The sequence below is a fragment of the Saccopteryx bilineata genome, chromosome 11, assembly GCF_036850765.1.
Source record: "Saccopteryx bilineata isolate mSacBil1 chromosome 11, mSacBil1_pri_phased_curated, whole genome shotgun sequence".
Lineage (NCBI taxonomy): Eukaryota > Metazoa > Chordata > Mammalia > Chiroptera > Emballonuridae > Saccopteryx > Saccopteryx bilineata.
The window spans coordinates 33,054,128-33,079,981 of record NC_089500.1 but is presented as its reverse complement, the minus strand read 5'-3'; the positions used below and the strand labels follow the sequence as shown (position 1 = coordinate 33,079,981).

At 44.5% G+C, this 25,854-nt stretch overlaps 1 protein-coding gene across 1 annotated transcript in view; it reads left to right on the top strand.

Moving 5' to 3' along the window:
* Positions 1-218: 218 nt before the first annotated feature.
* ZNF397 (zinc finger protein 397) overlaps positions 219-25,854 on the top strand; it is a 44,424-nt gene continuing 18,788 nt past the window's right edge. The window contains exons 1-4 of the mRNA XM_066246924.1: positions 219-289; positions 1,407-1,901; positions 2,170-2,275; positions 5,983-7,021. Of these exons, the coding sequence (XP_066103021.1) occupies positions 1,488-1,901; positions 2,170-2,275; positions 5,983-7,021 (1,559 nt within the window). The 5' untranslated portion in view covers positions 219-289; positions 1,407-1,487. The remainder of the gene's footprint in view (positions 290-1,406; positions 1,902-2,169; positions 2,276-5,982; positions 7,022-25,854) is intronic.

Below are 25,854 nucleotides of genomic sequence, written 5' to 3'. Positions count from 1 at the left end.
GTATAGTGGCTGGTGGTGGGAAAGGGAGGTGAGGCGGGCGGCACGCCCACCGACCCCGCCTCTCTGCGCACCTCCTCCGGGACTTCAGGCTCCGCTGGGCCAGCGGCCGCAGAGGGAAGCGGTGAGAAGCGTAGGATCCAGGCGCTGATTGGCTGCCTCTGAGCACGGGGCGGGACGGACGGAGGCTCGGGAGGAATCGCGAGCGGAAAGCCGCGTGGGTGCACTTCCGGTCTTTGTGGCTCGCCGCTCTGGTCGGCGGCTGGCTCCCTGGCCGCTCCCGGGCTTTGCGGTGAGGGACGCGGGCCCCGTGGCGGAGGGAGGGCAGGGAAGGCGTGCGGCCTGGACCGCGGGCGCGGGGTGAAGAACCCCGTTCCTCGGCTGGCCGATCTCGGGCGGCGTCTGATTGCGTACTGGGGACGCAGTTGAGGCCATCACTGAAGCCCCAGCTTTCTAACGGAAAAGGCACTTATTCCTTCACCCTGTAGCCTCAGTATTAAAATCTGTAGTTATTGGTAGTGTTAGGGTTAAATTTTACTGTCCTACTAATTTAAGGACTACCCCCTCCTATCGGTATTCCCCCATCCTAAAATCAGAAAATTTAACACATGTTGCCATATTTAACTTTTTAAAAATGTTTACTCCGGTATAGGCTAAGCTTTTTGAAAGCTAAGATTGACCTTTTTGCTTCTTCTCTGTATCTGACATGGTCCCTGTATGCTGACATGATAAGCATTTAACAAACACTTATTGGTTATTTGCCGGTAGACTCATTTATTCATCAGAATTAGTGTCATGATTCACACACACACACACACACAAAGAGCAAAAACTATTGTACCCTAATACTCGCCTTATGAGAGCCCATAGTAAGTTCCTCAGTGTTCGCTGAAGAAATTCAGTGAATACCAAAATTGATTAAATGGTTATATATGCAATAGTATTTTTATTTGAGTCAACTAATATTTAATAGGCAGTTAACTGCTTTAAAAATCAGCGTTATTAAATCCTAGTTAGATACTGTTACCCTTGGAAGTCTGAGGCTTATAACTTTATTAAGGGGGAGTTCTGCAAGTTCTACATACACCTTAAAGACGGATTTTTCTCGATGAGTCAAAACTGAAAGAGAATTAAAAAGGGAATTTCTCAGTGTGATGCACGTTAATATTGCATTCTTTTGCTTCTAAAATAATTCCTTAGCGCATTTGTGGTAGAAATTCTACAAAATAGGAGACAGTGAATGACATGAGGGATTTTTAGTTTGTCACCTGATTATTATTTATTTACAATCTCAAACTTCTTCCCTTTCAATCAATATGTATGTTACTGGGATGACTGATGTTTATATTTTAAGTTCTTAGAGATTTTTTTACATTGCTGTAAGTTAACAGTGCTTTTATATCCTTCAGGAAAGAAGAAATTACTGAAAGAATTCCTGAAGTAGAGTATCCACTTGTAGTGAGCTTTTGATCAACGTGTTTCAGGCCAGAATGGCTGTAGAATCCAGAGCAATTTCAACACTGATACCTCAAAATCCTCGGGAACAAGAACTGATACTAGTGAAAGTAGAAGAAAGCCTTCCCTGGGGTCAGAAATCAAAGCAAAATGCGAGTACCCGATCCTGCCAAGAATTGTTTCGCCAGCAATTCCGGAAATTTTGCTACCAGGAGACTCCTGGGCCCCGGGAGGCCCTGGGCCGACTCCAGGAGCTTTGCTATCAGTGGCTCATGCCAGAGTTGCACACAAAGGAGCAGATCCTAGAGCTGCTGGTGCTGGAGCAGTTCCTGAGCATCCTGCCTGAGGAGCTGCAGGTCTGGGTTCAGCAACATAGTCCAAAGAGTGGCGAGGAAGCTGTGGCTCTCCTGGAGGACTTGGAGAGGGAATTTGATGACCCAGGGCAGCAGGTGGGAACGGGGAGATGCTGTATGTTGTGGGAAAAGGGATTTACAAACTGGAGCATGTGGCATCATCGTAACAGGAGGATAAAGATATGCTTGTCCGTATTGACCATAACCCTGAAGTGACTGCTAGGGCCATGCCCATCTTTCTCCTTCCATAGTTCTTTTTTCCCTATTCCTCATCCCTGGAGAGGTCTTTGTTGACCTCTGAGATTTTTACTAAGCATTTCCTTAGGGATTTCTCACAATGTTAACCATATTTTACTGATTTCAGGTCCCAAATTTGACATGTCTTGGAGCATCACAAGAGTTAAACATCCAACTCCAGCCTCTGAAGACACAGCTGAAACCCTGGGAGTGCTGCTTTTCCCCCCAAAGTGGTAAGAAATAGAAACTCATCTGGGATCTGCTATCAGGCCTCTGGCTTTGAGTATACAGAGTTAATTGCATTTACGAACATGCCACACTTCAGCCTTAACCCTTTATTATTCTAGCCCTGAGGCGCTCACTTCAGCAGCTTTGTATTCAGCAATCCTCAGGAATGGCAGTCAGGCCTCCTATGTCTGTTTCCCTGTCATTTACTAAATCCTTCATTATATCTTAATTGGGTACTAATACATGTCGGGCAGGGTGATAGGCACTGGGTCTCTATCTTCAAGGAACTTTCAGGTCTCAGTGGGGTGGTGGACAAGCAAAAAGGCAATTGCAGTATAGAATAGTAAATGACAGACTAAAAGTAGGCCCTGGGTACTACAAAGCCATATGTAAAGGCCTCTAACCCAGCCTTTCAGGTTCAGGAAATACTTCTTGAGGGAAAAGACAGCTAAGCTTAGACTTGAACGGTAAGTAGGAAAAAAGCCAGGTAAATACAGTGTGTCCATAAAGTCATGGTGCACTTTTGACCGGTTGGGCTCACGCACAGATTTTTTAGGGCTCCTTAGGAAGCTATCCCGTATAGCAGGGGTCCCCAAACTACAGCCCGCGGGCCGCATGCGGCCCCCTGAGGCCATTTATCCGGCCCCCACTGCACTTCCGGAAGGGGCACCTCTTTCATTGGTGGTTGGTGAGAGAAGCATAGTTCCCATTGAAATACTGGTCAGTTTGTTGATTTAAATTTACTTGTTCTTTATTTTAAATATTGTATTTGTTCTCATTTTGTTTTTTTACTTTAAAATAAGATATGTGCAGTGTGCATAGGGATTTTTTTCATAATTTTTTTTATAGTCTGGCCCTCCAACAGTCTGAGGGACAGTGAACTGGTCCCCTGTGTAAAAAGTTTGGGGATCCCTGCCGTATAGCCTCTACAGACTCATCACTGACTGATGGCCTACCAGAACGGGGTTTCTCCACCAAACTGCCGGTTTCCTTCAACTGCTTATCCCACCAAGTAATGTTATTTCTATGTGGTGGCGCTTCGTTATAAACGTGCTGATGTTCACATTGCACTTTGGTCACGGATTCAAATTTAGCGAGCCACAGAACACACTGAACTTTCCTCTGTACCGTCCACATCTCGACTGGCATGGCCATGGGCTGCTCCGCTGTATACATGGTGTTACGTCATCATCTGCGCATGCGCATATGCTGCTACATCATCCTACAGAAACTGGGAGGGTTTTTCTTTTATTTGGTGCAGATTTCACATTTCTATCGTCTTTTGTTGCTTTCCTGTGACCGGTCAAAAGTGCACCATGACTTTACGGACACACTGTAGGTGGGAGGAGAAGTGTCCCAAGCCAAAGGGAAAAACTATTTCTCCACACTTCTGACTCTGGGTACAGTCACATTAAACTGTTCTGACACTTAACTCCCCAGAATTAGTGCAGACCCCACAGATAAGGTCTCAGTCCCACAAGGCAAGCAGCCCCCCCCTTCAGATGCCAGTTGCATGTAATGAGTCCCAGGTTACCCATACTTCTGATCTGCTGTAAATTGGCGGTTTCACAACCCCCTCATCGGGGCTCATCACTTGCTATAATGGCTCACAAAACTCAGGGAAACACCTTACTGCTGTTGGTGGTTTATTATAAAGGACACAAATGAATAGAGGTACACAGGGTGAGGTCCAGAGAATCCTGAGTGCAGGATTGATATTTGGGCTGCCATTCTCCTGGCACTTGGATGAATTCACTATCTCAGAAGCTCTGTGAACCCCTTTGTTTAAGGTTTTTGTGGAGGTTTCATTAAATGGGCACAGTTGATTAAATCATTAGCCATTGGTGATGAGCTAGCTCAATCCCTAGCACCTCTCCCTGAAGGTCAGAGGATGGGGCTGAAAGTTCTAACCCTCTTCACTTGGTTGGTTCCTATGGCAACCAGCCTACCCTCCCAAGAGTTCACTCATTAGCATAAACCTAGGTATGGTTGGTAGGGGTTTATTCTGAGTAACAAGATACTCCTCTCACCTCTACCACTTAGGAAGTTTTAAGGGTTTTTAAAACTCTGTGCCAGGAAGTGGTGATGAAAATCAGATAGTTAACAGGTGTCCCCAAACTACTCCTGAGGCCATTTATCTGGCCCTCCGCCACACTTCCGGAAGGAGCACCTCTTTCATTGGTGGTCAGTGAGAGGAGCACTGTATGTGGTGGCCCTCCAATGGTCTGAGGGACAGTGAACTAGCCCCCTGTGTAAAAAGTTTGGGGACCCCTGAGATAGTATATATTTCCTATACTACAGTATCACATGAGCAAAGGCCACAAAGTCCTGTCGGTGAAGGAATTCAGCCCATTCTGGGAATTGAAGATAATTTAACTGGAATAGTGAATTCATAAGGGAGAAGTAGTAAGAGAAACTAGGGAGGAAAATGGGACCCAGATTGTGAAAACTTGTATGTCATTCTAATTAGTTTGTACAGTGTAGTGGAGTATAGTTGAAAGGTTTTGGACAAGGGAATGACATGTTTGGATATGTATTTAAAAATTTAGTAGCAGAGTGGAGAATGCATTTGAAGGTAAGAGTAGAGCCCTGTTAGAGACTGTTACAATTCAAATGACCACAGTGAATAAATCAAGATGTATTATGGTAAGAGGTGGGGAAGATCAAACTGACTCCTGTTTAGCAGTATTTAAGTTGCATTGCAGTAGCTGGGCATCATTGAAAGTGGAGAATGTAGGTAAGAGTTGAGGATGATACTCACGTTTCAGTCTTGAACAGCTTGGTTAATAGTGGTGCTGTTTATATAAATGGAAAACATAAGGGAAAAAACATACTGATGATGTGTTTTGGACATTTTGGTGCTTGTGAAATATTCACAAGTAATGTAACCAATTAGCATTGGATATGATAGTACAGAGCTTAACAGAGAAAACAGTTAGAATTGAGGATCTGGTTAGCTTATAACATAAGTACAATAGTAATTGAAGTCTAGGAGGTAGACAGTTTATAAAGTGGGGATACATGAGAGCCCAGAACAGAATTTGAAGGAACTCATGTTTGAGTGATTGGCCTCGAATCGAAGAAGGAACGGCCACAGAAATCAGGCTAATATAGCTGTTTCTAAAAGGAAGGTGTTGTCACAAGTGTCAGTGTTACAGAGAGGCCAATTAAGTAAGACCTGTAAAGTCCCCATTAGATTAAATAGCTATGGAGTTGGTGGTTTTGATGGGAGTGTGTGGGAACTGGGGTGGGGGGAGGCAGAAACCAGATTATATAATGGAAATGAGTATCCTTTTAAGAAGGATACAGACAATCCTTTTAAGAAGCTTTACTCTGAATGGGGATGAGGTTTCATGAGGGAGATGTGTAGACGAGGAACTTGATTTTAAAAGATGAGAGAGGCTTGAGCTCGTTTAAATGCTGATGAACAGGAAGAAGACAGTGGAGAAAGAGGTTGGAAATATTAGGAAAGGAATAGTAGGTAATTGATTCATTGAATTCTCCAAGGGGGCAGGAAAGGATAAACTGCAAAGCACAATTGTAGGCTCTAGTATTAGAAGGGAAGAAGGAACCTATTTTGACCAGTTAAAGAAGATATTTGTGGACACGGACATCTTTTGTGGGTAGAAGCATCTGTTTTCTCTCACATAGAAAGTGAGCATTGCTTGGGAGTGTGTGGAGAAATTAAAACTGTCTTTTGCTATTATTTCAGGTTGTGAAAACAATGAATCAGCGACAAAGAAGGACATTTTGGGAGAAAAAGCAGGACTTCCCCTGGAACTTTCACTTGGAGGAGTTAGTGAGCACAAAAGCAATTTAGCGTGGCAGCAAGGAGGTGCCTCGGGGGAGAAACCAGGAAGATCCCCCTCCCAAGGAGGCCGTCTCAGTCAAGGAATCACACACAGATCTCCGGGGAGGAGAAACCACCACGAGCCTCAGAGAAGCTTAATTCCAAGTGCGAACTCTGAAACCTACCAGAAAGTTCCTACGGAAGAGAGACCTTACAGATGTGATGTGTGTGGGCACAGCTTTAAACAGCATTCCTCTCTAACACAACACCAGAGAATCCACACTGGAGAAAAGCCCTATAAATGTAACCAGTGTGAGAAGGCGTTTAGTTTGAGGTCGTATCTTATTATTCATCAGAGAATTCATAGTGGTGAGAAAGCATATGAATGCAGTGAGTGTGGGAAAGCCTTCAATCAGAGCTCAGCCCTCATTAGACATCGTAAAATTCACACCGGTGAGAAAGCCTGTAAGTGCAATGAATGTGGCAAAGCATTCAGTCAAAGTTCATATCTCATTATCCATCAAAGAATTCATACTGGTGAGAAACCCTATGAGTGTAATGAGTGTGGGAAAACCTTTAGCCAAAGCTCAAAGCTTATTAGACACCAGCGAATTCATACAGGAGAGAGACCTTACGAATGTAATGAGTGTGGGAAAGCTTTTAGGCAGAGCTCAGAGCTGATTACCCATCAGAGGATACACAGTGGAGAGAAGCCCTATGAGTGTAACGAGTGTGGAAAAGCCTTCAGTTTGAGTTCAAACCTCATCAGACATCAGAGAATTCACAGTGGAGAGGAACCTTATCAGTGTAATGAGTGTGGCAAAACGTTCAAAAGGAGCTCAGCCCTTGTTCAGCATCAGAGAATCCACTCTGGGGATGAAGCTTATATATGTAATGAGTGTGGGAAGGCTTTCAGGCACAGATCAGTCCTTATGCGCCACCAGAGAGTCCACACTACAAAGTAACTTGTGAATACAATGAACATTGTAAATGCTTTGTTAGTCAAAAGGGTTTATTTTAAGCAAGACTCCTTGAAGGTTGTAAACTGCTGTACTAGGTCTTGAGTCAGTGTAACTTTATGCAGCACTTCCGAGTGCGTATGCGTATTCTCTGTAAAGCTTTTCCTGTGACTAGTCAACAACAGAGGAAAGAAGCACTGCTTGCAGCTTTTCTCTGAGGGTTAGGAATACTCAGGAAATAGGAAAAATGGGACTATTACATTGAGACCTCATTTTCCATGAGAATGTCATGAAGAGCGAGGACAGCAATCCAGGCTCTGTCACTGCATCGGCTAGTATGTCCGGTCTGGGGGATGGTGTGAACAGGATGAGGGACATTCTGTCTTGGGAATACAAACATTTTACTGATCAATAAAGAACAGTGGCAGGACAGATGGGGAAATGGCTTCATAAATGATTTGTTGAGCCCTGGGCAGGCAAGAAACAAGATAGAAGAATACAAAATAATTTATCCAGCTGTTATTTTTTGAGTAGGCTTTATGCCAGAAACTAGGTTTAATGGAAAATAAAAGAGTCTACATGTTAATGAACAGGGCAGACAGGTAACGGCACTGGTTTGGTCAGTGCTATGTGAGATTAAGGAATACCTGACCCAGCCTTGGGTCCAGGAAGGCTTCTAAAAGAAATGGTAAAGCAGTGGTAGTCAACCTGGTCCCTACCGCCCACTAGTGGGCGTTCAAGCTTTCATGGTAGGCGGTAGTGGAGCAACCAAAGTATAAATAAAAAGATAGATTTAACTATAGTAACTTGTTTTATAAAGATTATTTTGGCCTGACCAGGAGGTTGTGCAGTGGATAGAGCATCGGACTGGAATGCGGAGGACCCAGGTTCGAGACCTCGAGGTTGCCAGCTTGAGTGCGGGCTCATCTTGTTTAAGCAAAGCTCACCAGCTTGGACCAAGGTCGCTGGCTTGAGCAAGGGGTTACTCGGTCTTCTGTATCCCCACAGTCAAGGCACATATGAGAAAGCAATCGATGAGCAGCTAAGGTGTCACAACAAAAAACTAATGATTGATGCTTCTCATCTCTCTCTGTTCCTGTCTGTCCCTATCTATCCCTCTCTCTGACTCTCTGTCTCTGTAAAAATAAAAATAAAAAAATAAATTTATTTTGCCAAACTTAGCGAAAATTCAACATAAAATACTTGGTAAGTAATAATTATATGCTTTAACTTGCTGTAACTCTGCTTTATAATTTTTATAAAGTTACTTCCCTACTTTATAAATCACCATTACTGTGGAACTGGTGGGCGATTAGAAAATTTTACTACTAACAGAGATACAAAAGTGGGTGGTAGGTATAAAAAGGTTGACTACCCCTGGTCTAAAGGATGAGTAGGGAGGGGATAGGCAGGCCAGGGAACAATGAACAAAGGTCAGGAAGAAAGTGGCACATCTGAGGAATTAAAAGTAAAAATGTGTTGAGCATTCCTGTTGAGTTCCTTTTGAAGTGGAGTCAAGTCTAAGAGAAGTACGGATGTAGCTAGAATTTCTTAAGTAGTGCCTATAGTAAAATGTGAGCCAGTGGAGCAGTTCCTGTTACTAGTCCATCTTCTGTGTGACCCAGAGAAAGTGTTAATACGTGGTTTTCTTACTCTGCCTGGAAGCTAGGCTAGACCTTTGATGCAGGTTGGGGTGGGAGTCAGAGCCCAGCCTGTGGGCTAAGAATCTTAGAGTTCTAAATGTCCCTCTCCCAGACATAAGGCCATCTTTGGTTCTTAAGACTATCAGCTACTGTCGGCTTCCCAGCCCCCACGTCCAGAAGCTGCTGTGGCTACCGTACCACTTGTTCCTGAGGCTGTACCCCTTCAGTTCCTAGTCCACCCCAGGGCTCAGATGCCAAAAAATATTTGTCGGTTGTTGGGTCTGACATCCTCTGAACACCTCACACATACTCAGTTTTGTCTTATATCGGCAATATTTTCATGAATTTGTTAAGGATGGTTCTAAAGGGAACTGACAACAAAGTAACAGTCATGGTCCTTCGAGAGACTACCCTCTTCTGAAGAACCCAGCAGGAAAAGTGTCCCTGGACTGGTACTTCTCAGTGCAATGTGGAAAGGTGTATAAGTCTGCCACAGAAAACATGTTATTCCAAATAACCAACAGATTGGAGTTAAACACACCTTACCAAGAATAGCAATCCATGGACATCTAGAATCTTGTGCGTGAGAAAAGCAGTTTCATGGGGATCAATAGAGTAGTGCTCCAGGTGGGGCAGACAGATGAGCAGGTACTAACCAGTAGGAATGGCAGGAGGGCTAAAGAAATGGATAGAATCATTTGGAAAAGATAGTAAAATTAACAAAATAGTAAGAGCTATTCACTTATTTTCCTCTTTCCTTCTTCACAGAAAGACCCAAACTAAAAAAGGGTAGAACTAAATAGGAATGATATATTATAAAAGGGATATTCTTTTATATAGAGAGTTCTCACACATATCGAACATGACAGGTACTTGTTAGCATTTTGTATAAATGTACTAGTTGTTTCTCAGCCCACATTTTGGCAGATGAGGAAATGAAGGGTTAGGATCATGGCTTACTCAATGTCACATAGCTAAAAAGTGATGAGGTTAAACTTTGAACCCAGCAGGAATCCAGAACTTGAGCTATTTCTCCATTCTCCCCATGAAAGAATAAGAAAAAATTGTTTCTTAAGTAGGCAAATCACAAAAGAATAAATGCCAGTGGACACTTAAGTGTTCAGCCTTGCTATAATTAGAATTGTACTATAGTAAAGCAGAAGTTGAGCTGGAAATTTTTTGTCCCTCATAAAACTAACAAAAAGGGAAATTGGGATTCTAATGTAGCAAGTGAGATATGAGTAAATATATCTGGCAGTAAAAATCTGGCAGTCAATACTAGAAGCCTTAAGCATTGCCTTTTGACTTTAAAATCCTACCTGTAAATGTATGTTTCAAAAACTATCATGAATATATACAGTCTTAAAAGCTGTTAAAAGTGATGTTGATTAATATTAAGTGATAAAACAGTAAAAATAAAAGACAATTATGTACAGTATGATTCCATGTATGAATATATTTATGCATTAAAAATATTGAAAATACATAATCTTAAAATGCTGTCCTGGTTATCTTTGGGTGATAAGATTATAGTTGATTTAACTTTTTCTTGTGCTTTTCTGTCTTCCAAATTTTCTATTTTACTTTATTTGTAGAGAGAAGAGAGAGGAAATGGGGGGAGGAGCAGGAATTATCAACTTGTAGTTGCTCCCTTATGTGCCTTGACTGGGCAAGCCCAGTTTCCGAACCAGCGACCTCAGCATTCCAGGATGACACTTTATACGCTGAGCCACTACAGGTCAGGCCCAAATTTTCTTATACTATATATCTAAAATTGGGTAAAAGGGAGTAGAAACTCAGGATAGCTGAGACATATTAAGAAAAGCATAGCTTTCCATAACATCTCTGTCCCAAGTCCTAGGAGATGAGCTAACTTGTTAACTCTGATCTGGGATGTCCTCGTTTGTAAATGACAATGGTATACACACCCATCTCTACTGTATAAAAAATTCCTCTATAAATTACAACTGCAAATATGAGCCATTTGCATAAAGGAGATCTATAGTTGAGGGAAAAAATTGCCTTGAAGTGGAGGTGGAGACCTGTGTCCTGATCTTTGAGAGGGAGAGAGAGGAGAAGCATCAACTTGTAGTTGTGGCACTTTAGTTGTTCACTGATTGCTTCTCAGATGTGCCGTGAGCAGGGGGTCCAGCCAAGCCAGTGACCCCTTGCTCAAACCAGCGATCTTTAGGCTCAAGCCAGTGATCATGGGGTTATTTTGATGACCTCATGCTCAAGCCAGCAACCCTGTGCTCAAGCTGGTGAGCCCGTGCTCAAGCCAGATGAGCCCACGTTCAACCGGCAACCTTGGTGTTTCAAACCTGGGACCTCGAGGTCCCAGGTCAACACTATCTTCTGTACCACCACCAGCCAGGCAGGGACCTTTGTTCTTATTAGTTCTTTTCCATTAATTCTAAAACAGTAAGCAAGTCCCCTCATAATTTTGGAACTTTATTTTAAAGGAGCTGAAGTAGGTGATCTCTTACAATTAAAGCTTCAACAATCTGTTTATGAAAAGAGGAGGCACCAATATAAAGTAGATGTCAAAGGTAATTGTTTTCTCCTTCACCAGCTTTGCTGGAGGAAAAGTAATTCATGTCTGTCCCTTTTGCTCAGGACCTTGTTTCTCTTGGTATAGAGGCAGTCCAGGGGGGGAACAGTGTTTACTTTAAATGTATCTTCTTGCACAACAGACTCACAGATTTAAAAAGATAATGTGCAGTTTAGACAAGGTGCTTAATATCAGTGTCCACCCTCTTCCCTTCTCCGTCGTTTCCAGAGGCTTCAATTACACTGTCTGGTTGAGAAGATTGGAAATGTAAGTAAATCTGACTTTGGTCTCTCCAAGCTCCCCTGTTTGCTACTCTTACTCCCTACAGTGAATTCTCAGACCAAGTGGGACTGCCAGGTGGAATAACTTCCCATGCAGAAGGACTGGCCCGGAGAGCATTTCTGCAAAATCAAGAGGAAAGGTGAGCTGTGTGGGCAGACCTCTATTATACCCGCCCACCCCGTGCTTTCTGGTGGGCCAGAACCAGACATTGCTACTCAAACCTGGCTGTCTTCTGGGCTGACACAATGATCACAGACCTAAACGGTCATGGTTTTTATCTGCACAAGTGTTTCTACTGAGGACCTGCTGAGCGGGAAGGGAGGGCAAGGCCACGGCAGCCGTCTAGGTTCTTGCTCTTAAAGGTCCTGATTCTGGTGAGCACAGAGGTGTGTGTGTTTCAAAAGGCTACTTGTTCTCGTTCCCATGGTCCGTCAACCACAATGCAGCCCCAGATGTACCCTCAATTTTGAGACTTCACTTGGTGAGCTGCTGTCCCAGAGGCCAGCTGTCAGTTTCCAGACACTTTTTGGCCCAGGGAATAAGAGCTCGGAACACCAGTTACCCAATTTGTTCCCGCAAGTTCGTCCCCATTCTGCCAGCACATCTCCACTCCCATTATTGTGTTCCCTACTCCGGAATGAATCATTTCAAAGCAAAGCTGAAAACTCAAATTTTATTACAATACAACTTGCATTACATTCTAATACTAAACAGTTGAAGTATAAATGTTAAAATCAGTTATTAAAAATGACTTACCAAACAAGATTCTTACCAAAAAATGTTACGGTTGGCATTTAAAAAAAAAAAACACTAATAAAAATATTAAAAAATGTTAAGGTTCCTATGGGTAGTGGGATTAGGGGTAATTTATATTTTCTTATTTTCTGTATTATCAACATTTACAATTAATTCACAATCAGGAAAAGCTATTAAATTATATTAAAAATAGAAATCATATGATTGTCATCTATAAGAAAAGGTAACTCTCTATCCATTTAAAGTCTTCAGACTTCTGATTTACCACATTCCATCATAAACCCACAACCTTTGAACACAAAACTCTCTCTCGCCAAGTTCACCACCCCTCTTACCCACAACGGCTTTGATCACCAAGTCTTCTGAAGTGACAGTATCTGAAAGGGAAAAGGACATCTTCGAAGAAGAATCAAACTTTCTCTTAGGTGAAGGCAATTAAGTATGAGTTAATTAAAACTATCAAAATAAACACTAGCAGAGTTGGGGTTTGAGGAACCTGAGGGTAACTTAACAAATATTCGCTGCCTTCAAGTAGCTTAGCACCCAGGAACCTGATGATGAGGGGAGGGAGCAGGGAGGGAGGAATAGTGGAGCCAGGGAAGACCTCCCATTCCTGTCAGCTTCCCATTGCCTGGGCCTCAGTGTCATGGGACACAAACACTCGAGTCCCTTTGTCCCTCTAACCTCTGAAATGTATTCTTTCCTTGGTGCACACGTGCCTTTTTCCATATGACTCACTAGTCTTCTATCACACTAACTCTCCTGAGTACTTCAAGATCTCTGCAGTCCCTCGGGGTCTGGGGCAGGCTCCCCAGCTCAGTGATCATAAATAGGAACAGAGGAACCAACACATGTCCTGGCTTCTGAAACGGTCTGTAAGAACCAGCTCCTGCCAGAGAAGAGTCCTCATGAAGGGACATCCCCTGAGCCTCTCCATGCCATTGGACATGTTGTACCCTCTGCCTTGATCTGCTAACTGCCACCTACCTTTTACATTCTCAGCTGAGATTTCAGTGACTCACAGACCACTACATATTTCAACAGAATCTTGAATTTGTATGCTATGTTTTTCAACAGAATCCTGGATTTATCCTACCAAAGCACTTATCACACTTTACTGTAACTATCTTTTTTCATAAATATGTATATCCCATTAACCCTTAGGGGGCAGTGGTCACATCTTCCCCTAATGGCTGGCACATAGCACATGCTTAATAAATAAGTAGACCTTGCCTGACCAGGTGGTGGTGCAGTGGATAGAGCGTCAGACTGGGATGCGGAGGACCCAGGTTCAAGACCCCGAGGTCGCCAGCTTGAGCGCAGGCTCATCTGGTTTGAGCAAAGCTCACCAGCTTGGACCCAAGGCCGCTGGCTCGAGCAAGGGGTTACGCAGTCTGCTGAAGGCCCACAGTCAAGGCACATATGAGAAAGCAATCAATAAACAACTAAGGTGTTGCAACAAAAAACTGATGATTGATACTTCTCGTCTCTCTCCGTCCCTATCTGTCCCTCTCTCTGACTCTATGTCTCTATAGAAAAAAAAATTTTTTTAATAATAAATAAATAAGTAGACCTCAACTGACCTCAACTCAGGACTGAGGACAGAACTGGCAAGGGGCAGAAACAGCTACATTCCCCAGACACTACTAAAATCCAGGGACTAATTCAGATAATCAAGTAACTCTTAGCACTTGTCTCCAGCTGCCAAATGCCCCAGTGCTCTTGCTGGGCAGGGATCCCTGCCACTGGGGCACCCCTCTTAGTCCATCCATCTTATAAGGAGCTCTTCCAGCAACTCTGCCCTAATCCTGGACTTCCTGTGAAGGTGCCCATTCAACACTTCAGCAAACACCTGTGTGGGGGTCTCCTTTTAAAAGATTGAACTGAGATGGAAGGACAGGAACTCGGCTCTAAGGAAACTTGTATTGCATAACTGTACAGCTCTTCCCCACAGTTAAACTGTGGTGTGAGTTCTCAGCTGGTGCATAAGGCCTAACCTATGTTTTCCTATGTTCGCTACATTCATAAGGCTTCTCCCCAGTGTGGATTCTCTGGTGCCTAGAGAGGGGCTGAGCTCTGATTGAAGGATTTTCCACATTCATCACATCATACAGTTTCTCTCCAGTGTGAGTTCTTTGATGTCCATTAAGGACAGAGCTTCTACCAAAAACCTTGCCACATTCAACACATTCATAGCTTTTGTCTCCAGGGTGAATTTTCTTATGCCGAATAAGGGCTGAGCTCTGGTGAAAGTTTTCCCACATTCCTAAGATTTCTCTCTACTGAATTCTCCAATGCCCGAGGAGCTCGGAGCAGCCCTTAAAAGTTCTTCCACATTCACAACGTTCATAGGGTTTTTCTCCATTAGGAATGCTCTAATGTCTAACAAGGTCTGAGCTCAAACTAAAGACTTTGCCACATTGCTTACACGCCTAGGTTCTCTCTCTAGTATGAATTCTCTGACGTCTAATCAGCTTTGAGCTCTGGCAAAACGTTTTCCTACAGTGAAAGCACTTTCCCCCAGTATGAAATCTCTGTCATGTTAGAACATTTGAGTTCAGATAGAGACTTCCTTTGCTTTCGTCACATTCAAGGACACTCTTGTCTGTGGAGATCTTCTTGTTGAATGCTGTCAGACTAAAATATCTTTCGTGGGAAGGGAGCTAACTCATTGTTTTCCTTGTAGCGTTTCCTTTTGGCTTCTTAAAGTTGTCCAGATCTCCCAAAGTTTCTTCAACTATCTTCCCTGCAGGAGTTTCCCCAGAGAGTCTTCCTGGGGATCTTATGGCTACTGTTGCTACAGATTCAATAATTTCTTGCTTTGCCAGCCACCAGCTTGCCACCTAAAAATGCGAATAAAAAATGCAAGTATCATTTGCTCCCTGTGTTGGAAGAAAATAGTCTATTATAGCAGGAGTGGAAAATAAACCAAATGTAATAGGTATTTACCTATTAGGAGGAAACTCTAAGACTAGCTTCCCAATCTACAATAGAACTTAGAGCAGTGGCCTAGAGTAGTGAGAGGTGGCTCCCATGAGAGTCAAGTAGACATAGTCATCACTGGAGAGGAGCAATGGCAAACAGGAAAGATATTAGTTAGGGAGATGCTGATAAATGGGGATGCAGTAAGAGACCAGGAGCTAGGAGGCAATCCTGGTTAGAGGAGAAGGTGCATTTTAGGTAACAAGGGAAAGAAAAGGTGACGGAATAATTACGATAAAAGAAAGTGTCTAAGAGTCTTCAATCAGTAAAAATGGAGAGCAAAAGATACAATTAGAAAATGCTTTTGCTGTTAGAATTGGGCAGAAGTAGGTGGGAAGGAACTAAAACATGGTAAGGCAGTGCAGAGTCTGGCAGCTTCTACGTTGATCAAATGTTTATAAGCCAAAAGAATAAGATACGCAGAGCATGAGGAAGGGAATATTGTGGGTTCATGACTCTTCCTGGGGTCATACGGGAGTCTCACATGTTCACTGTTTATGTGTAAAAGGTCAAAGAAGGTGGATGGGAACAAGAATCAGATGTGGCTGGTGGGGCCCAACCTTCAGCTCTCACACAACACGCCCTCTCATTTCTAGATTCTAGTAACTCAGACAGGAGACTCCTAGATGATGGCTGCAGTAAAGTGAATTATTTTGAGGTGGGAAAATCTGAAAAACTGTTAAGTTACTTTCATCCTCCCCAAAGTCCTCTACACTGATACGCGTTTTACAGATCAGGAAACTGAGGTTCAGAGAGGCTACATCACCCATGTAAGGCCACAGAATAATAACTGACAGAGTCAGAAGTCAAACAAAGGCCTCACAGCAAGGCTTGCAGCTGTCCCTGTGTCATCTGCCCGTCCTACTGAAAGGAAGCAGGGCTGTAGTTGCACTGAAACAAGAAATAACCTAAAAATCATTTTTATTTGGCTTTGGAAAACTCTTAAATTTTTATATAAAAAGATATACTTCTTTTTGATATTCTTTGAGTTCACAACCCCTAAAACACAACAGTCAAGTCTAACAGTGATTACCAGACCAAAGCAGAACTGTCCAGCTTCTCCCTTCCTCATTCCTTTCCAGAAATTACAGATGGACAGCATTGCCTCTTAAATTTGGACAGAACACTAAAATTCACACCACCCTTGATTCTTAAATAGAAATTTTAAAAAATCAAGGCTGTGAATGTTCAAAAAGGGAAAATTTATGAAAAAACATATTAGTATATAATAAAGGCAAATGAAGAGTAAGCACCAAATTGATTAATGTCAGAGACATGACAACCTAGTGAGAAAGTTTATGAAAGCAGTAAATAGGCCTAATTATAAAAAAAAACCAAAAAAACAAATTACAAAGGGTAAAAAGTGGCAATAAAATTGTGTAGGGACAAAATTAGAGCTGTGAAAATTAGAACATCAATGTAAGTTATAGGAAAGAAAATAACTCTTCAAATTCTGTTAACTATATGAAGTCAAATTATGAGACCACAGAAAAGTTTTGGCCCTGGCCAGTTGGTTCAGCAGTAGAGTGTTGGCCTGACTTGTGGAAGTCCCAGGTTTGATTTCCGGTCAGGGCACATAGGAGAAGCAAACTATCTGCTTCTCCCCCCTCCCCACATCTCTCTCTCTCTCTCTCTCTCACTCTTTCTTCCCACAGCCATGGCTCGAATAGGTCGAAAAAGCTGGCCCCAGGTGTAGAGTATGGGTCCATGGCCTCGCCTCAGGTGCTAAAATAGCTCTGTTGCCAAGTAACAGATCTGTAGCCCAGCTGGGCAGAGCATCATCTGGTAGGGGTTTTTTAGGTGAATCCTGATCAGGGTGCATGCGGGGGTCTGTCTCTGCCTCCCCACTTCTCAATTAAAAAAAAATCCTTGACATTAGATGTATAAGTAAGGAGGAAAAAAATCAAGGTTTTTAATTCTTTAACTATATATTTATATTATACAAAAATATTAGAGTAAACAGTTAACTGGAATAATTCCTAAGAATGACAAATAGAGACTAAAAGTAGAAGAAATAATCACTTGAATATTTAGAAACACTGATATAAAAATAATCCAAATAACCTAATTACTATTTTTTAAGAGTGAATGCTAGGCCCTGGCTGGTTGGCTCAGTGGGAGAGCATCAGCCTGGTGTGCAGGAGTCCCGGGTTCGATTCCCAGCCAGGGCACACAGGAGAAGCGCCCATCTGCTTCTCCACCCCTCCCCCTCTCCTTCCTCTCTGTCTCTCTCTTCCCCTCCCACAGCCAAGGCTCCACTGGAGCAAAGTTGGCCCTGGCGCTGAGGATGGCTCCGTGGCCTCTGCCTCAGGTGCTAGAATGACTCTGGTTGCAACAGAGTGACGCCCCAGATGGGCAGAGCATCGCCCCCTGGTGGGCGTGCCGGGTGGATCCCGGTCGGGCACATGCGGGAGTCTGTCTGACAGCTTCCGAAACGTGAAAAAAAAAAAAAAAAAAGAGTGAATGCTAATTCACAATCAAGCATAAAGTCTGGAGGCTGGAGGGTTGGTACAGATTATAGGAGGTGCTTTGGAGGAGAAGTAAGCCACAGGTTTCTCTGTAGGAGAGTTCTTCTCTATAATACCCCTCCCCCAACCATTTTTCTACCTGTTTAGTAACCTGTATGATCTAAAATACTTTTAACTAGAGACATGGTTTTTAATTGCACATTAACAAAGATGCTTTTAGCCTTAATAGATGCTCCACTGCCCACCCAGATCCCTCTCTACCAATATGATACCTTCTTCCCCCAGGTGCTATGAGTGTTAGTTACTAACCACCCATAACTGCCTCCTTCTCTGGACAGTTGCCTTGGCTAATGAGTGTCCTGGCCCAGAAAGTTACTTTCACCCTTATCACCGCCCCGATCCCACCCCCTGCACCTCAAGAAGGGACAACTCAGTGGTGCAATATTCCTCAGAGGGTCCTCCAAACCCCCATGAACTAGGCCAAGCCTAGCTTTACCCAAGACCACTTCATTGCTTGATCCTTTCCCTTCCTAACCCTGCTCTCTCACTCATCACAACTTCTCCTGATGAGCAGGCCTTCAACAAATCACCTGCACCCCAATCTCCATCTCAGGCTCTTCTTCTAGCAATAAATTCTGTCAGGCTAGTGAAGAACCTATAGGGAACCTATAGGGGACCTATAGGGAATTACCAAGGGTCCAAAGTTGTAAAACTAACATAGTGACTCTTACAGTCCTATCAAGGTGGGTCCCCCAGTGACTTAAACCTCATGACCAGGTGAAAGATTAATTCTTCAGAAGTGGAGCTGACTAAGCCCATCAAGACTAAAAACAGACCAGCACAATGAGAGTGATCAGGAACTGAGTGAACGCCAATCAAGACCATATACTTAGGGATCAGACATAAATGGAGGATGAGGAACTGTTTCTAAAACCAAGGGAGGCTGAAAGATGGAATCACTGTTGCCAAAAGTGACTGAGTCAACAGCATAATGCCACTGTGTCGGAACAAACAAAAAGATACAGAGTGCAAAAGAGAAGTGCTGGGGAGGGACTCTACCTTATATTTCAAATTAATCAGATCCTCATTAGAATATTTTTTATCCCTGTACTTCAAATGAATGTGGTGAAACTGAAGCATGTCCAAAGAAATGTGCTAAGGTAACTAGAGATGGAATGTGATGGAATCAAAGGCAGTGAAATGCTCAATTAGCACAAGGTCAAAGAATGCGGTACTCGCTACATTCAAGTACAGGTTGTGTTTTACGAGGACTCTGCTAAATAAATAAAAGGAAATGGAATTAAAGCACGGAATATTTCATATAGGCATAGGGAGGACTTTAATACTTTACTAGTTTGTTAGGGCTGCCATAACAATATACCACAGTTGGGTGGCTTAAATGACAGAAGTCTCACAATTCTGGAATCTGGAAGTCCAAGACAAAGTGTCAGCAGGTTTGATTTCTTCTAAGGCCTGTTTTTCTGTGGCTTGCAGATAGCTACCTTCTCACTGTGTCCTTACATGGTCATCCCTTGGTCTGTGTTATCTGTGTCCCAACCTCCTCTTTTTATAAGGACACCAGTCATACTGGATTAGGGGTCACCCTAACAATCTCTTTTAACTTAATTATTTCTTTAAAGGCCCTATCTCCAAATATAGTCCCATTCTGAAGTACTGTGGGTTAGGGCTTCAACATATGGACTTGAGGGATACAATTTAGTCCATAACAAGTCAGTATAAAAAACTCCAACAGGCCCTGGCCGGTTGGCTCAGCGGTAGAGCATCAGCCTAGCGTGCGGAGGACCCGGGTTCAATTTCCGGCCAGGGCACACAGGAGAAGCGCCCATTTGCTTCTCCACCCCTCCGCCGCGCCTTCCTCTCTGTCTCTCTCTTCCCCTCCCACAGCCAAGGCTCCATTGGAGCAAAGATGGCCCGGGCGCTGGGGATGGCTCTGTGGCCTCTGCCTCAGGCGCTAGAGTGGCTCTGGTCGCAACATGGCGACGCCCAGGATGGGCAGAGCATCGCCCCCTGGTGGGCAGAGCTTCGCCCCTGGTGGGCGTGCCGGGTGGAGCCCGGTCGGGCGCATGCGGGAGTCTGTCTGACTGTCTCTCCCCATTTCCAGCTTCAGAAAAATGCAAAAAAAAAAAAAAAAAAAAAAAAAATTCCAACAAAGACTTCAGAAATTATAGCAGAGTCTCTATTCCTCAAGACCTTAAAATAAGAAAGTAGAAATAATCTACCCTAAATAATTGAGACATTTGCCTTCTTCAAGGCAAGGGACATGAAGAGATGATTTCTAACAATTCATTTTAGTGTAGCTCCTGCTTGATGCAGATATTTAAGTGAGCTCACTTGGCTAAAGACGTGTGGGGAAGGCTGAGAGGGAGTTTCCCAGGAAGCCTCGGTGTATGGATTCCTTTGGTGAATCGCCAAGGTCCAGTGTCTGGCCTTTGACCCTGTGGCCTCATAAACCTAGTATTATCATCATAATGAACAGATTTACCTTTTGGGGTAGACTCTCATTAGCCAAGTTCATAAAACTGAGAGATAAAACCTGACTGGAAATTAATGAGTAATGTAACCACCACACAGACCAGACTGAATTAATGTATTTTCTTATTTTAGCTAAGCCATGGGAAGTTAATAAGACTGTTTGGTGAAGATGAAACCAGAAGGGTAATTAGATATGACAAAAGTTTAATGAGAACAAGTTAATAAGCCTGATGTATTTGCGGCTCACAGGGATGATTTTGCCAATAACAAAAAGTCCTTTTGGTTCTAATCCTTGACATCTGTGCCAGCTACCAATTTATTGCCTCTCTGCCTCAAACCCACCCGTCAATGCCCTGCCTGCCATCCTGGAACAGTTTCCCCTGGCCAGCTGGCACCATGTGAGCTGTACCAGCAGAGGCGAGTGGGAGGGACCCTGGAAGGAGGAAGGGCACTTTTCTCCTGGTTCTGTTTGCTGTTTGTTCCTGCAGCACGTGGGGCACCCAGAAGTGCTTGCCTCCAACTGGTTTCAGAGGCTCTATTCATACGGGTGGCTTCCCAGCAAGTTCTGTGCCACGGCACCTCCCCCCAGAGGGTTCCTGGCACCCAGAGGGTAGCTTCTCAGAGAGTTCTGCACAACAGCACACAAACCCTCCACTGTATGCCATGAATGGCTTCCCTTGGCACCCCAAAGAGCAGCTTCCCGGCAAGTTCTGCCAACACAACATTTCAATGAACATTATCTAGTGGACCACGGCTACCCTCTCCAACAAGACCTGTATCTCGGCTCTGGCAGGGGAGAGGGAAGAGGTGGCACCTTCTTGCAGATTTGCTCCTCGCATGGTGCTCTGCCGCAGCCCAGGAGACTCCCTATATGTGTTACTCCTGTAATATTAGAGTTTTTAATCACTTATTAATTTACCCCTTATAATAGTCAATAATTCTTAATATTATACTTTCCATCTTCAAGATGGGGGTTCTGTTACTGATACATTACTCATGTCCATCTCAGGGACTGCCTTGCCAGTGGGACCAGAGTAAAAGAAAAGAATAGTGGTCTTTAAATATTATGGACATTATTGGGGAATTTAATTAGAGACCTTAATTCTTAACCCAAAGTTAGAAATTATATTGGGATTTCAGATTCTAGGTAGAGCCGATGGAAGAATATTTTTAGTCAAGGAATCCTTTCCACTAGAGCATTGGACTGGGATGTGGAGGAACCAGGTTCGAGACCCCGAGGTCGCCAGCTTGAGCACGGGCTCATCTGGTTTGAGCAAGGCTCACCAGCTTGGACTCAAGATCGCTGGCTTGAGCAAGAGGTTACTCGGTCTGCTGTAGCCCCACGGTCAAGGCACATATGAGAAAGCAATCAATGAACAACTATGGTGTCGCAACAAAAAAAACTGATGATTGATGCTTCTCATCTCTCTCCGTTCCTGTCTGTCCCTATCTATCCCTCTCTCTGTCTCTGTAAAAAAAACAACCAAAAAACCCCAAAACAAAACAAAACAAAGGCGTCCTTTCCACACTATTTAGTGATTGCTGCAAGTGACTGTCATTAAGAAAATGAACCATACCACAGATGAAGGCTCTCACCTCATCCTTAACACTAAATGGCCTGTGGCTCCTCACTTCTTTCATGGAAAGCCCGGGGCTCCTCTCACTCGTGCACTGACACTTGTTCTCCAAGGGCTGGAGCTGGGTACTCAGAGACTTAGTGCTCCCATAGATGTCATTTCTTCCAGATCATTCCTTGGCTATGAGCTGTGTCCTAGAAGTAATCAAGTACGTACCAGCAATATGATTCAAAGGATATACAAAAGGAAAAACCCTAGAAAAACAGGGCCGGGCAGCTGGAGTCAGAATCTCATTCAAATGAATTCATTATTTCAAGAAATACTTGAGCTACTTGCTAGGCAGTATACTGAACAAGACTCTCAGGATTAAAAGGTCTGTCCCCAAGGACTTCTAGTTTATTTAGTATGGGAAAGAAACAGGTAAACAAGAACAATGTGATAAATCAGGGATGGCAAGAAGCAAACAAGGTAGCATAGGGAAAGACAAGACTGGGGCAGCTGCCTACCTGGGGAAGGCATCTCAGCAGAGTCTGATATGAGTGAGCCAGCTGGAGATGTAGAATAAAGTCATTCAGGCAAAGACAAGAATACGTATTAGAGGATGTGACCCACTGAGGAAACTTAAGGTGATTTAGGCCAGAATAGTGACTGTCACCCCTGGCTATGGTGCAGAATCAGCCATGGAGCATGAATCCCACAACAGATTTTATTGATGTCAGAATCTCCATGAGGCTTCAGTAAGTGCCACAAATCCTTCTGTTGAACAGCCAGGTTTAAAAAACAAAACAAAACAAAAAAACAATAACTGGGCCACAGCTGATAACAGAGTTGAGGAATAGTGAGAGAATGCACCTAGAGGAAGAGCCAGGCCACCAGGGGTCTGAAATGTTACGGTAGTTTACATTTGATCCCCAAGGCCACAAGGATGGCTGGAGGGTCTGTCTAGCACAGAGAGTGGTGTGGAGTATAGAGATGGGAAGGTTTCTGTTGCAATCATTTGGGCAATGAGGGCCTGGGCTATGTAAGCCAAAAGATATAAAGGTGGGAGATTTGACAAGACTTAGGGACACACTGGATAAAGATTTGGAAGAGAGAGGAATCAAGGACACAAGTCTCTGGCTGGCTCTGGTTGATGAAAGGGTGGTGGTATTTATGGAGCTAATGAAGAACGTTAGATATGAGATGCCTACTAAACAGCATTTCCTAAACTGGGCTTACTTAGTCAGATTTATGGGATGCTCCATACACACTTACTTAAACACAGAGAAACTTTGGGAAATTTTTTTTTCTTCTTTCTTTTTATATTTTTCCGAAGTTGGAAAGGGAGAGGCAGTCAGACAGACTCCCGCATGCGCCCGCCCGGGATCCACCCCGCATGCCCACCAGGGGGTGATGCTCCGCCCATCTGGGGTGTCGCTCTATTGCAACCAGAGCCATTCTAGCGCCTGAGGCAGAGGCCATAGAGCCATCCTCAGCGCCCCGCCAACTTTGCTCCAATGGAGCCTTGGCTGTGGGAGGGGAACAGAGAGACAGAGAGGAAGGAGAGGGGGAGGGGTGGAGAAGCAGATGGGCACTTCTCCTGTGTGCCCTGGCTGGGAATCGAACCCGAGACTCCTGCACGCCAGGCTGACGCTCTACCACTGAGCCAACCGGCCAGGGCCAAATTTTCTTTTTTTTAGTATTAGAAACATACTAAATACATTTCTTTAGTTATTATGTGACAATTGACATACAAGAAATCCCATGACAAGGCATCATCAGATCTGTGTGTTGATGTGTTTACAGCATTTGCCAAGGTTTACATTACATTGATGTGTACCTTTCACTTAGGACTCACTGGTCTATGTCATCTATCTTGCCTTTTAATTTCAATAGGTTTGTGATATTTATTTTTTTGTATTTTTTCTGAAGCTGGAAACGGGGAGGCAGTCAGATAGACTCCCACATGCGCCTGACCAGGATTCACCCGGCACACCCACCAGGGGGCGATGCTCTGCCCCTCCGGGGCGTCGCTCTGTTGCGACCAGAGCCACTCTAGCACTTGAGGCAGAGGCCATGGAGCCATCCCCAGCGCCTGGGCCATCTTGGCTCCAACGGAGCCTTGGCTGCGGGAGGGGAAGAGAGAGACAGAGAGGGAGAGGGGGAGGGGTGGAGAAGCAGATGGGCGCTTCTCCTGTGTGCCCTGGCCGGGAATCGAACCCAGGACTTCCACACACCAGGCCGACACTCTACCACTGAGCCAACCGGCCAGGGCTAATATTCAATTCTTATTATAAATATTATGCCTCATCAACTTGTCCTCTGTGGCGTGTAGGGTGAAGGGAAGTTTTATCATAAAATATTGTCTGTTCCTTCTTCACTGATCCACCCTCCTTTACATCAGCGTTCCATAGGATAGTCCTAAATCCCCCAGGCTTATCCCTGTTTTGTTTTGTTTACCTGCTGCTGTCCCATACTAAGTAAACAAGAAGTCCTTGGGGACAGCGTTGGACCAGAAGTCTAGATTTAAGTGTCAGTTGTTTATGGAGCTGTCTCCATAAACAGTAGCCTAACACTTTAAGGGGTTGGGAGGCACTGAGCTTGGATACAGCCCTTTCTGGTCCCAGCTAGCAACCCAGAGGTTACCTGTTTTGTGTCTGCACTGTTTGCTTACTTAATTGTAACAAAAAACACTGAATTTTTATTTCATCTTAACAATACTCTATTTTCTATCTCCTATATCTCCTGGAGTTTCACTAAAGAGAAACAGAGAAGCTCTGTAATTTACCCCAGGTCATATGGCTTGTAAGTGATGTAGTCTGAATTATTTTGAAACCAAAATGTCTGACTCCAGAGTCCCTAGCTTTATTTTATTTTTTATTTTTATTTTTTTTTAATTTTCTCTTTCTGAAGCTGGAAACGGGGAGAGACAGTCAGACAGACTCCCGCATGCGCCCGACCGGGATCCACCCGGCACGCCCACCATGGGGCGACGCTCTGCCCACCAGGGGGCGATGCTCTGCCCCTCCAGGGCGTCACTCTGCTGAGACCAGAGCCACTCTAGCGCCTGGGGCAGAGGCCAAGGAGCCATCCCCAGCGTCCTGGTGGTCTTTGCTCCAATGGAGCCTTGGCTGCGGGAGGGGAAGAGAGAGACAGAGAGGAAGGAGGGGGTGGGGGTGGAGAAGCAAATGGGCGCTTCTCCTGTGTGCCCTGGCCGGGAATCGAACCTGGGTGCCCCGCACGCCAGGCCAACGCTCTACCACTGAGCCAACCATCCAGGGCCTCCAGAGTCCCTAGCTTTAAATGTGCACTCTGCTGGATTGCCTTTTCACATCTGCCTTCCGCACCAAACCAAGGGTCTTTTTCGAGGATGGCCTGGTTTTTCACAGATTTAACAATATTAATTGAGTGCTTCCTTTATGCAGGCACGGTGCTAGACGCTGAGCAGAGGTGTAAACAAGACAGTGTCCTTGCCATTACAAAACTTAAAAAAATGAATTGTTATCGTAAAGAGAAACCACACATAATTACCTAATTTAATAGTGATAACTACAAATAGGAACGCAGAAAGTACTCTGAGAGTGACTGATAACCATCAATGCGAGACTGGAAGTCAAAGCGGAGGGCTGAGTCCTGACTCAAGAGCGAGCTTCGCTGCGCGGGACGGTTCCATCGCTGCGTCTCCGAATCCTTCGTCATAAAGCGCCGAAAGTGCTCAGTGTCAGTGGACCCAAGAGTGGGGGAATGGGCGGATAAACGGACAAACACAAAAAAGGATGGACCGACTGATGGAGTGGCGGGTAGTAGCGTCGAGAAACGGCTACCTGGTGCAGCCGCAGGCTCTGCCCACGAGAAGCAGCCCAGGCAGCCCATGCCACGCGGCGGGGGGAGAGGGTGACACTGGACAGTTGCAGTTTGGGAAGCACCTACGACCACGATGACAAACCAGCTCACTCACCCATCACTCCGCCAGATGTAAGGACTGGAGGGAGAGGAGAGGGGAGCAAGGCCGGCGTGAGTCGCATGCGCCGGAAGTGGGCGGGCGCGCCCCTCTAGGACGCCCGGACGACCGCAGCTCTGTAGCCGGCGCGCGGCTGGCGCAGG